Source organism: Ixodes scapularis, unplaced genomic scaffold (genome assembly GCF_016920785.2).
Source record: "Ixodes scapularis isolate PalLabHiFi unplaced genomic scaffold, ASM1692078v2 PGA_scaffold11__112_contigs__length_91849675, whole genome shotgun sequence".
NCBI lineage: Eukaryota > Metazoa > Arthropoda > Arachnida > Ixodida > Ixodidae > Ixodes > Ixodes scapularis.
This window is the reverse complement of record NW_024609837.1, coordinates 64,021,315-64,034,434: the sequence shown is the minus strand read 5'-3', so window position 1 is coordinate 64,034,434 and position 13,120 is coordinate 64,021,315. Positions and strand designations below refer to the sequence as shown.

Below are 13,120 nucleotides of genomic sequence, written 5' to 3'. Positions count from 1 at the left end.
ACTTCTTAAGAGTTGTGAATGCGAAAGCATGAATGTCATTCTTCCACTCCCTTAGTTCATCTGCGGTGTACTGACGTGGACGGCCACGTTTGGATACTGCCGAGATTGCGGCCGCCAACGATAGAGACGCCTCGGGCGCCGCCATGTTCCACGGCGGAAGCAGAAGCGGCCTCAGCCTCCCTCCTACGGCAACGCCTGACACGAGAGCGGCGGCCGAGCGCGCGAGCGCAATGGCTATCTAGGGGCCATTTCGCTCAGCCAATAGGAGAATGGGCATTTTTTTCGCGTTTTTTCGCGGTTATAGGCGCCGCTGGCTCAGCTCCATGGGATAGTTAATGCTTTCGCATTAATGAACATGGCTAAACTGTTTATTTTCTAGATGAAGGTATTGATTGCTATCGCTGTTTCATATTACGATACCGAATACAATTGTTTTCAATATACAGAATGAAACCTGTTAAAAATTTATGCAAGCCCAGATTTTCTGTAACGTACAAGATGTCATTAGAGGTTAAAAATGGATGGTTTATACGTTTAAGCAATCTTACCGCTTTCACCAGTTCGTGTCAACTCGGTCCGAAAGAGAAAGTTTGTTTCACCATCACACACACACACTGTATTTTGATCAGACATTAATCCATCAATTAACTGCAATATTAAATGATTTAGTCAGAAAAAGTATTGACATAGATGCGATGACGTAAGAGGAGGTAAGTGCATTTTTGTAATTTTTTGTTCGCTTAGGTAGGCAAAATATTGGCGTTTATAGCGCTCCAATCGTAGTGCCATAAATATATGTATCGCATACATGTATCGCGACAACAAAAATACAATATTGCATCCTTTTTGTTGTTGTCTAGTCAGTGTGGCGTGCCGTGTTTTCTTCACTGTTGCTCCATTCTTTTTCTTGTTTTGTGTTTTTAATAGTCTGCTGCAAAGGGCCTGGAGTCGACCCGAACCCCCTTCTAACTGCTCATGCAGCTTTTTGTACTTCTCCCCAGCCTCATATATGAAACGAAATAAAGATTAGTATTATTAGATGGTCGCCAAGTTTGCTTCCGTTTTCTTAAATACTCTTTTTGTCGTCCACGTAATTTTGCATTACAGCGGGGCTAAAAGAAAGCGGACGACAGCTAAGCAAATTTCATTCCGCGTCTCCCCAACTTTAAATGTGAGGGTATACGTGAAGCAGGACGACGCGGAGCTCGCGCCATTCCAAGAGGGACGTAAACTTGCTCAACACCCCTCCTAGATCAGAAAGCTCAATGCCCGAGACCCACGAAGAGCGACAAACGGAAACAACCGACAGCAACAAGCCTCAAACCAGATACTTTCGCGATTTGACAGGCCTTATGGAATAAAGGAGGTTAGGCTCAAACATGAGCAAGCGAGGGTATCTTTGGCAGGCTTGCAATCACTCGTGCCTACTTCACGAGCACCGACCGACTAAACGCCTGCCAAAGGTAGCATTGCGAGCATGCTCCATCTGTTGGAGGCCTGTCGGTTATTTTTGTTTGTCGCTCTATTGAGAATCGGGCATAAGCGCCGAAGTTTCCTGCATCACTAGCGCTGAAGCTGCAGTCGTGTCCAACCTTTGCCCTACGGTGACCTCTCTTCGTGACGCAGAAAACTTCAGCGCTTCGGTCTTCTTATCTTGGAGGTGTTGACTGGCGCGTAAATAGCGGCTAGAGAGTGAAAAAGAGGAACGATGACCAGGAAGCGCGAAGATGAAGTTGCGCATGTAAATTGCCGCCTTCTATAGACATCGCAATACCCTTAAGCCACTACGTATACGAGAAGATTTCAGCTTGTCTGATATTAGTTGCAGCCGCACGCACAAGCGGGGATTCCCTCGCGGTAAGCTGTTTACCGATAAAAGTGGTCAGACTCTGGACAGACGCAGTATACCTGAGGCCTCCGAAAGAACGTAAAACTCTGGGCATTGTCTTTTTTTCCTCGCAAGACAAGCCTGGAAAAGCCCACGAAAACAATGTATTTTTCCTAAGTAAACGTCAAGACTCTGGCATCCGGAGCACGCCTTTGACTGGTACGTTTACCGCGTCATCAAAAGTCGACCCTCGCTTTCTGTCGGATGCCGTCATAAAAGTGTGATGCTAGTGTGCCCACATTTCACTGTTTCCAACTGCTCGATCATGGTCCCGTTTGTTCACGGGCAGCGTTTGCAGCAAAGGCTCTGAGGAAGTGTCCAAAGCGTTGATCGTCATCAAGTGACTCCGCCTTCCCTCCTCGCCACGCGACAACGCAACGGATACGCACTTGCGGCCAATCTGCCCGGAAGGTGTCCGCCATTAAATTCCCAACGCTCTCCACCGTTTGAGTACAGGACTCTCTTACATATATAAGCTCTATTATACACAAGGCGGACGTGGCGCCACCTTTCGGCGTCTCCTTGCAACCAGGCATTGGCTCTACGATGTCACATAGGTCAGGGCAGAACAGAGCTCAGGAAGGCTTTACTAAAACCTATTCGGCCCTTTTTCTTTTAATGCGAAAGCATTAACTGGTCCCACGGAGCGAGCCGACGTCATCAGCTTTGAAGCCGCGCCACCAAGTGTAGCCAGCTCCCAGCTATGAAACCACGCGAAAAGCCTAGCCAAACGGCACTTAGTTTCCACGATCCCAAAGGAGCGGAGTAAAGCTGATGGATTTCGGCTTCAGTCCCACTGGCTGGCGCGCGTCGACGAAGCTCCCATTGGCCGCTGCGCGTCAATTTCAGCGACCGCCACCCCATGGCGCTGCGTGTCCGCGAGGCAGCGGCTCCACCGCTCCACGCCCAAGGTCAGCGCGCCGAGGACAGCGCGCGCGCTGGACCGTCGACGCAAGTACGCCGCAGACGAAAGAAGGAAGCGGAAGAGCGGCGTGCATGCTTTCGCATTCACAACTCCTAAGAAGTGCTAGGGTGTACCTCGAGCCTTTTTGTTTCTTTCTGGCTACCAGAAAGCGAGCTTCGCTTTTATTTATCTTTCCAGGGACTTAGACGCCACGCCAAAGCTGCGACCGCGTCGCACCGGACTTCTAATCCTGGTGTAGCTCAATAAACGTCTTAACAACAACAACAACATATATCTTTCACGCGAGCACTTTCAAAAAAAATATCGTGATAATATAGGATCGGTCAGAACACTCGCTCACTCTAGTTTTAAAGCCCCCTGGGTCGAGGTGAGAGCGAGATCGTTCTCGGCTGCCGATTGGATGCGGTGCCACATCTTCCGCGCAACCAACCAACGAGAGAATTGGGACTCGATTGTGAGTTCACAATCGGGCAATATTTTTGACGACAATGACTCGCCAACATACAAGCAGCAAGAGAGACCTCGCGGCCTTCGATGTGCTTGTCCTTAGTTCTCCTTTGCCCCCGGTCGATGACAGCTTGTGTACGGCAGAAGAACTTGAGACTTGTAAACGAAGCGCAGGTTTTCAGTGGCTCCCAACGTGAGATAGCAGACGATCACAATTTCCATCCTGCATCCAATCTCACTTCACCGCGGCTCTCGGTTCATAGCAGACCATATTAACTTTTTTTTCCTTCTCTGTTGGCAGATAACGTAAGAAACTTTCTTGTTTATTTCCGTCTGTGAATGACACTTCGTAGCAGACGAGCTGCGTTCTTCGCACGCATTATAGTAGACGAACTGTCTAGAGGTTATCTTCGCTCGCTACGCGAGAGGCGAATTAGATCTCGCTCTCGCGGTCACCAAAATCGAACCCCTAGCGTGGTAACTTATTTTAATGAGCTTTGCTGGAACGTAAAGTGCAACATAGCTGCAGCTGCAACATTAACAACAGCAAAAGACGCCATACAGACCCCCCTGTCTGAAAGCTGAACTCGAAAAGGAGCCACCTGGAAGCTTCGGAGTTTCAGTCGAAGTTTCGCAAGACCCAGCTTCCTCAAGGTACCAGAAGCTAGCCCTGTTCGCAAAACGTCGGCTGAAACACTGAGGCTTCAAAGAGCTTCCTTCTCAAGTTATTAACGGCTTTGACCACCTTGATGTGCTGTTAAGCCTCGTTGTCACTCTAAGTTGACTGTGCGTTAGAAGCCACACGTGCTCGTTGAACCAGTATTACGTTTATCTTTCTAAGGTAGATACTTGGCCGATTTGGTGATTCATAGTACTATTCATAGCAACAGAAAAAGACAAAGACACGGCAGGGAGACACACCAAAGAAACAAAAGGAAATCAGTTAGGATGCATGTCAGCGCCCTTTGTTTGGTCTCTTGTGCGCCCCCGTGTTGTGTTTTTGCCTTTTGCGCGGTTGCTTCCGTCTATCTTTCGCCACGTGACCTGACTCCCACTCACACCCAGGCGCAGAAAGCGGGGGCCAAATGACGTAAGGAAGGCGTTTGATTGGTCTCGCAAGCGCTCCCACTGCACTTTCAGCTGAGGAGCGAACCGAGTTTGCTTTTTCCAGCAAGCTTCGGCGCATGCGTACGCCCTCCACTGGCTGGCTTTCCATGGTCGCAATTTCGGAAAGCACCGTCTCGCACGATCAGCATTATCAGGACCGATCTTCGCGTGCATGTCGTGTTTCTTTTACGATTTTTTTAACACGTGTAGTACGTGGCATAAAATGCGATGAAAACCAATAAAATATGGCACGACGTTAATGTGTTCTGACGGGCGGAGACATGCGGGGCTGCTCTTCATTTGTAAGCAGCAGACAACTCCATTGAGGGCGCTCGTTATTCGAAAGAAGTAAACGCCCTACTGAAAATAACCCTTCAGTCCTGATACATTACTAGACCATCTCAGCCCTTCAAACTCCTTCAGCCCTTCAAACTCCTTCAGCCCTTCAAACTCCTTCAGCCCTTCAAACTCCTTCAGCCCTTCAAACTCCTTCAGCCCTTCAAACTCCTTCAGCCCTTCAAACCCCTTCAGCCCTTCAAACCCCTTCAGCCCTTCAAACCCCTTCAGCCCTTCAAACTCCTTCAGCCCTTCAAACTCCTTCAGCCCTTCAAACTCCTTCAGCCCTTCAAACTCCTTCAGCCCTTCAAACCCCTTCAGCCCTTCAAACCCCTTCAGCCCTTCGAACCCCTTCAGCCCTTCGAACCCTTCAGCCCTTCAGTCCATCAGACTCCTTCAGCACTTCAACCCTCACATGCCTGTATGACAACCATGGGCCAAAATGCAGTTTAAAACGTTATTGGGAGTTTATTTTAGACACTTGAGTATTTAAAGGAATGTTGTAACTCAAAAAGACGAAAAGAACCAACGTGTACTCGAACCAGGGCGCAAGCAGCTTAGACAAAAGCGATCACAACATATTTCCAGAGGTTCTCAAAATGTTGTTGGATAAATTCCCGAGATGTGTTGTAGTTAAAACTAATAAAACAGAGCAGGTGCACCACACGAACACATATAAATGCACACTGTCAGTGGCACGTTTAGCGACAACCACGAACGCAAAACTAATGTCCGCTGCTGTTGACGAAATCATGAGCACGTCACGGTGTCGTCCCTGGTACGTCGCGGTGGTGTCTTCGTTTTTTTTCACACGCTGGATGAGCTTCTGAAGCCGGACAGACCAAGAGGCGCAAGAAACAGGGCACTGTGAAGCCTCCTCCCTTATTTGCACGCTGAACTGCTCTAGAAGACAGGTCCCACTCGTGAGAAGGGAATCCAACACTGAGCGTCCGCTCGTTGCGGCGGCCCGATACAAAATGGCTAAATGTCTTGCCAGACATATATCCAGAACGGACACGTGATCTCTCCCAGAAACCCGCTCAACGATTTTTATGGGTCACGTGCTTTCTCTGAAAAAATTGTGAATGACCCAACAGGCCACAAGCAACTCCGACGGGTTTCTTACACTTTGTAAAAATTTTTGAAGGATACGTGAATCCCCTTAGAAAACTTCGACAAACATATTAAACTCGTAAAAAAATTGAAGGGTACATCAAAACCTTGTGAAAATTCTGGTGGGCCCTATAGATAGTATTTCAATAGGGCGTGAAGCGACAATTTTGTCAAGGGGCTTTAGAAAATGTCCATTAGCAATTTTCATCGCATGCTTTCAAGCCTGCTTTTACGGCTTCAATTTTAGGCCGGCGGGGGTTGCGATATTTTTTATTCGCCCGAGAAAGCTGCCGAGCGAACTTACCGCGACATCTTAACGCTCCTAGCCACCGTTGATTTCGCACAAGTCGCCAATGGCGTTAAGACCTTAATACTCTAATACTTTGATTATTTAGTGTGAACGTATCCTAAAAAAGATATTTATGGTGGATTTTATATTAGTTATATTGAATGCATATTCTCTGTTATTGAGTTGTATTACACAACCCAAGCTACAGAGTTGCATAACCCACATATTTATAAGCATTGTTTAATGGTGTTTCGCTATCTTCAATTGACATGTTTAAGTCTAAGTTATTTTAAAAACTTGGTGTATGGCGCCAAAAGTGACTTAGGATATCTGGACTTTTTCATTTGTTCCGTATTTATTTGTGTACAGTGTTAGTGTCTGATTTGTGTGCTCGTCTGTTTTGTTTTGTCTATGCTGTGACACACCAATGGGAAGGCATGTTGGTGTTGGTTGGCATCATTAAATAAACAGACAAACGTAACGGCGTCATTGAGCAAGCGTCGACATCTCGAATGGGCAATCCTTTTTCTGTGCACCATAATTCTGACAATTTCGCGGTTCATGAGCACACAAAACAAGTATAAGATAATGATGATAATGATAGTAGATTGCTGGAAAATCCTCCGAGCAGGCAAGATTTATCCGGAAAGTTTGTGCTCCAGTCGACACGCTTGCCATTCTCGAAAGACTTAAGCAGACTTTGGGTTAACCTTATAATTACACAAAAGGCAAGGGACAGGAGGCAGGCGAACGAGCACTCACGTAGTTGTCCACGAGGTCCGGGTGGTCTTTTTCGAGTCCGTCGTCGAGGATGGTCACCACCACGCCCCGGCCTGTGATGTTGCGCTGCCAGACCCGCTGCACGTTCATGTCCAGCGCTTTGCCGCGGTTCTGCATGCAAAGAGGAGAGAAACAAACACTTATACACCGTAATAAAAAAAACGCACAAATCAAAGAAAAAGAAAAGATTGACGAAACACAAGAGAAATGAACCGATTTCGGTTAGATGAAGAACAAATCTATAGGGAGTATTCACTGGCGGCCATAGCTGTGTGCGCTAATGCTGAGCGCGTGCTGATGGCGCGCTTCCACAGTTCTTTTGCAAGGTGCATTCCGCACCATCAAAAGTGCCGGTCTTAGCAGCCTATTGATGTGAGCTCGTTCTGAGCATGCGCTCTAAACAGCACCCACAAATATGGCGTCTAGCGAATACTCCCTATAGACCAATATGTGTCTACAAACAAACCGGAGCGACCCTAGCGGCACGCCCCCGGCGCCGCGCATGCGCGATGGGGTCTGGGCAAAAAGTACGCAAACCACTGGACTGCGATGTTGTCGGCGTGAGTCCCCGCGCCTCTTTGCTTTTTGCTATGGAACTGTTCATTTTACGTCTTCATATTCGCGACTCCAGCGAACTATAGGGGGCGAGCTGGTCAGGCAAAATGGCGGACGAAAGGAGGTCATTTCCGTCATTCAGCACGCGGACCACCATAAATGTCTTGCACTGTAGCGTAAAATCGGTGCTATCTATGAAAACAAAGGCGAGTTTTCGACGGCAAAAGCCTTCTCTAGTCAGTGCGTAGGAATGACACGGAATGACAGTACAATAATAGTAAATTTAGGGGTGATTGAATCGTTATAGGACAGTTGTTTGCTGAAAACTAGGTCGGTTGAGGAGATCTGCCTCTAAAAACCTCGATGAAAGCAGAACGACTCGCGCTCATAAAAATACTAGGGAGTTTTCGTAGATCGTCTTCGCAGTCCCGCAACGCCCTCCGCAACCCGCCACGATACCCGGAACTCTACAGTCAAGGCCATCGGCGAGCAGGCGCAGTAGCGGCTTCTTCGTTGCGGACGGCGTAGCGGAGGGGGAAACGCGGTCTACGAAAACTCCCTGATTACCAGCTCAACGAGATACACTCGTTGAGCACGCCGCAAACGCCGGCGGCCATGTCTGCTATCGTTTGAAGCCGAAGCGGAAAGGCAATCTCGGGATATTTTTAAAAACAAAATCACTCCGTCTAGATTATTTGTTTCTCAAACATAAAAATGTCGTCGTTATAAATACTATTACGGCACGGATAAACAACTAACAACGAACATTTTACACGTCAATCACCTCTCGAACCAATGAGAGCCAAGAAAAGGGGCTTAGTTTTGTAAGCACCCCCCCCCCCCTAAATTGCGTCTAACAGCTTAATTATCGGGCCATTTCTTTTTTCTTCGTAAAGAAATTTACAAAAACAAATTATTTTATTTCAGTGTTTGTTTAAGCTGTGACACGATTGCAAGAGAGGCTCCTGCGCTCTGCCATTTTCGGCGATGGTGGCGCTGCGTAACGTTGCCGCCATGTTGGGGTGAGCGAGGACAAGATGGCGGCGTCTGCTGCATCGCCGATGGCCAGCATCAGCGACGCACTTAGCATTTCGGAACGCAGGAGGAGGTACCCACACAGAATCCTTATAGCATCAAATATTGTAGAAGGGGGCATGTTTAAGCGTTGGGAATCACCTTACACAATCACAGCCTCTGTTCTAGCACGTCGCGACTGGCGAGTGCCAGAGCTGCCGCGAGCGCAGCCATCGTTGATGCAATGGCCATGCGGTTTCTGTCGCATTCTGATAAGCGCTTTGAGACTTTTGATACTTTTATAATTTTTTTCGATTTGTTACTGGTTTAGGTATTTTATTGAATTGGTTGTGTTCTTTCGTGGTCGAAGGCAACACCTGTATGTTTTAGAAAAAAATGATTTAGTGTCTTTCTGCGCTGAGTGGTGTATGCTTCAGTAAGAGACGTTTGGCAACATTCTGCGATAAGCCGCGAACGTCCTGGCTGCAGAAAAGTAGGTCCGCCTCACCTCGGCGCGCGATTCGAGGTTGAGCCAGGACCCCCTGGCTCAAATTTATTTTATTTTATTTTATTGGAGATTGAGTCAGGACCCCCTGGCTTTATTTTTTATTTTATTTTTTGTGCAAAAGAAAGAATTTATAGATCTATTGTTTGCTTAAAAACACAAGCCGTCTCTGGCAACCCAGGAGACTTTCGGTCGCTCCGTTTCGGCAGGCCTTTCGAGCTTCTCTATGTCTAACTTCCTGGAACGATGAAGTTCTAGAGAAATCACGAGCATAGTTATTTAGCGAGGTCCTTCTGCCGTGCTACTCAGCAAATAAGGGGGGATTGATCGGCTTACGGGAGTACTGAAGAAAATATCCAACAAGTACCTCGCTAACCGGATCTTCAGCTAACCACCTGGGGCCCTAAGCTCGTCAAACACAAAGTTGGAGCCAAAAGTTTGCGCAGCGCACCCATTGGACGACGGCGAAAAAAGTGCGGAGTCATCGCCGGGATAGGTCAATCGGTGCGCTCCGTCCACTTCGGCCCCAACTTTGTGTTTGACAAGTTTAGAGGCCCCGGAGAACTGGTCATAAAATATTTTATGAACATTACAAGACGCAGTACTATGGGAGATTGTTTGTACTTTCATTTGACCGGAAGTTCGCAACAATGCAAATTGACAACAACGCCCCCTACCACCGCTTTAAAAAAAAAAAATATTTTAGAAATTGGTACAGGAAATATTTACAGCCACATTTCGCCTCTTGTCGATGTGTTCGTAGATCTTGCTGTCCACCTCGCTGCATTTCGTTACTGTTGCTGATCTTTTTGTTGTTGTTATGATTATAGCGATTGTTATCTGTGTCTTGTTTCTGGATGGCCGATGGTCTTATCTCGCATTGTGGGACTTGTACCGCGGTATTTCCTTTTTCTACTTTGTCGATCGTATTATTGCGCGTAAATAAACAAATACAAAAAAAAACACAATACACAGTTGCAATCCCTGTAAATAACTTTTGGTGGCATTCCAGAGAAGTTCACGCGGCCCCGATTGTCCGTATCACTTCGCGATATATAGTGTTTTACGGCTTACAAGTCGCACTTCCCGTATAAACGGGGGATTTCGCAAAGCTATGTAAGTCGCGCAAAATATATATATGTGTACTGTACGGTGAAATATAAATTCGGCCACCGATCCCCGCCATGTGTACGGTTGGCGCGGCGAAACTCAACTGAGAAGCCTGGTGATATTGTCACGAATGACAAGTGATGAGGCAACGAAAACTGAAGTAAACTAAACGTTTAATGGGGCGAACTTGTGCCCAAAACAAAAAGGAAGCAGAAGATAACAATAGAGCGTCGCAGGCGTCGAAGTCGGCGTAAGAGCGGAATTGAACGCTGGGGCGAGACCACTGATCTCTATTGTAGTAGGCTGGAACGCGGACCGCGGCCTCGGCAGCTGGGGCCGAGCGTCGCCACCGGCGGCCATTCATTGACCCCACAAAAATGCATGGGTCTCTATGGGAAAAACAAGAAAAAGTGCCGTTTCCCCCGTTTCGAAGCTGTTGTTGGCATTGAAACGTTTTGGAAGCTTTTCGATAAGCCCGTCAAATAGCTTGCGTACAACTATTAAAACTGACAGCACTCACAGTTCTCATAAATAAATATTGTGCGGTCGAGAGTGACTCAATGTAGTGCAGCTCAATGAGGCGAGAGTTACCTAGAGTTACCGCGGAGTCTGTGGCGGTTTCGTTGAGTTGGGTTTAGCAGACGACAAGCTCCAAGGCTTTGCGACGCGGAATTCGCTCGCTCCTGGAAAGCCGCTGTCGAGATGGAACTTCTTTGTCATTTATCAACTTCTGGGCTAACCCGAGGACGGTCTCATTGACGGCAAGTTCCTTTGTTTACTCCACTACGAGAGCAAGCCCGCCAGGTCAGCCGTAGGTGCTCCGGTACGTTTGATTTTTTTAGTCGGCGTTTGAACGTTTGATGAATACCGATTTGATCTCCAAACACCCGACATAAGGATCGCAACACCATAAAATACTTGCCCCCGAGCACAGCGTACATGTTTCAATATTCTTACTTTTGTGCTTTCCTCCCATAGACTTGCGTGTATAGGTTGTTTGCACATGACGTCAATCCTCCATTTTGTTGTTAGTATGCTTTTTCAAACCAATTTACTACTTTGAAGGATTACATCATAACCGGTTGAGATGATGACAGCGTGGTAAGACATAAGCTTCTAGGCTCAACGCATTTTAGAGGTAATGTAAATCTTTGGAATGCTCGAGTTTGGCACACGCCAGACAGCTCACAACAACAAAATGGTGAACGAAATTACGTCAGTGAAAACACCCTACTGCCTGGTGTCAAGCAATGGCCGCCGGTGGCGACAACGAAGGGCTCCCGATCCGTGATCCAAATAACTAGAATAGAGATCAGTGGGCGAGACTGACTCGACAAGGTCGCGGGCGGCCTCTTATCTAGAGTGCGTCACTATCTCGAAGATTCGGCGAAGAAGGCTCGAGCGTCGCGCGTTCGGGGCGAGAATGAACAAGCACTTTCCCGAACAACGGAAGCAAGAATAAATGATAGAAGTTATGTCCGGAGCAAGAATAAACGTGAACCTTCTATACTTTGTTTCAGCTTCGGTCCGAGCGCGGCCGATGTTATGAGCAGAAGGGCCAATCAAACAGCCCAAAAAGCACAGCGTCATGGCGTGCTCTCTGCGTTTGATAGGACTAGCCGGCGGAGGAGCGCGCACAGAGAGATTGCGAATACCGGCTAGTCCTATCAACTGCAGAGAGCATGCCATGACGTTGTGCCTCTTTCGCTGTTTGACTGGCCCTTCGGCTCATAACATCGGCCGCGCTCGGACCGAAGCTGAAACGAAGTATAGAAGTCCGTGACCGAGCGTTGCTTTCTCGGCTCTGCACACGACCTATAGGGGGCGCGCTGGCGCCTATCAAAATGGCTGTCATCTGGACGATCGTCGTAGAACAGCACTACGAGGCGGGGTCTGCGACGCGTAAGTAATTCTAGTTCTGCTTTCTGCGACCAGTATTAGAGTCTTACTTTATTTTTTCACACCTGGAAGGTGTAGGCAAGCACGTTTATTGTGAAGCAGATCATCCAGGAGATAGGGAGCGCGATTCTCACACCGCGGTACCACCATCGCAGAAAGTTGCGAATATATTGTAGTAGTAACAACCCAGAGCCAGTTTTAACGCCCTCGGCAACGAGTCGAACGAGAAAAATATCCCCCGCGGAAAATTTGGGCAATTTATGTCCATACTTAAAGACCAAAAAAAAAAAAGAAAAAAAAAAAAAGCGCATATAAGTTGCATTAAAATTTGTAAAAACAAAATAAAGCCACTTATACCCCGAAAAACACGGGATTCTACAAGATTCGAGAGACGCGCACCAATAGGAGCTTAGGATTGAATAACAAACATAACTATACGAAAAAAAAAAAAGAAAACCGCTGTGCACAACGTTCACCGTGACAAACGATAAGGGAAACTGCAGACGATCAAAACCGACGCGCTCGGCGAAACAGACGAGCGTTGCTTTGCTCGTAAGCCGAGCAATCGAGCCCGCGGCAGCCGGGGCCCGCCAAGACAACAACGATTTTCCCTTCAGTAAACGTCAAGACTAAGCTCGCGATTCATCTCGAACATTTCTTTCCCTCCAGGAAAAGCGATGCCCGCAAAACACTCGAGAACCTTTCACGTCTCCTTTTCACTTTTCCTCGAGTGTCAAAAGGACGCCCGATGTCAGGGTTGTCTGGCCGCGAAAGCAGACGACATAACTTGCACAACCGGCATCCGGGAAGGTTTTATAGGCACTCGTGAAGATTTCCGAGGTTTGGAGCAATATCCTTCTCAATAACAACGCGCAATGTCGTGTTCATCGCGAGACGTACATATAGAGTTTTCCTCTTTCTATATTATTTGTTGGCGAGGCCCGAACTCGCTTTGGCATCGTCATCGTTGCGGGAAGCCGACGGAACGCTACGTTAGTCAAGGAAACGTTGGCCCTTTGAAGGGACCGCCATATATCGGTTCCCTAATATGACGAGCCCAGATGTTGCACAAGAGTGGAAGCAGATGGTGCATTTCATGTACCAAAATTTAAAAGACTGAGCCGACCTGAGTAACGGGTGATTTCGCTACTT

The 13,120-nt window shown here is 47.5% G+C and overlaps 1 protein-coding gene across 1 annotated transcript in view; it reads right to left on the bottom strand.

The window, feature by feature from the left end:
* The window catches only part of LOC8050648 (furin-like protease 1, isoforms 1/1-X/2), a 121,541-nt gene that overhangs the window by 47,166 nt on the left and 61,255 nt on the right, over positions 1–13,120 (bottom strand). The window contains exon 3 of the mRNA XM_042289017.1: positions 6,868–6,996. Within this exon, the coding sequence (XP_042144951.1) occupies positions 6,868–6,996 (129 nt within the window). The remainder of the gene's footprint in view (positions 1–6,867; positions 6,997–13,120) is intronic.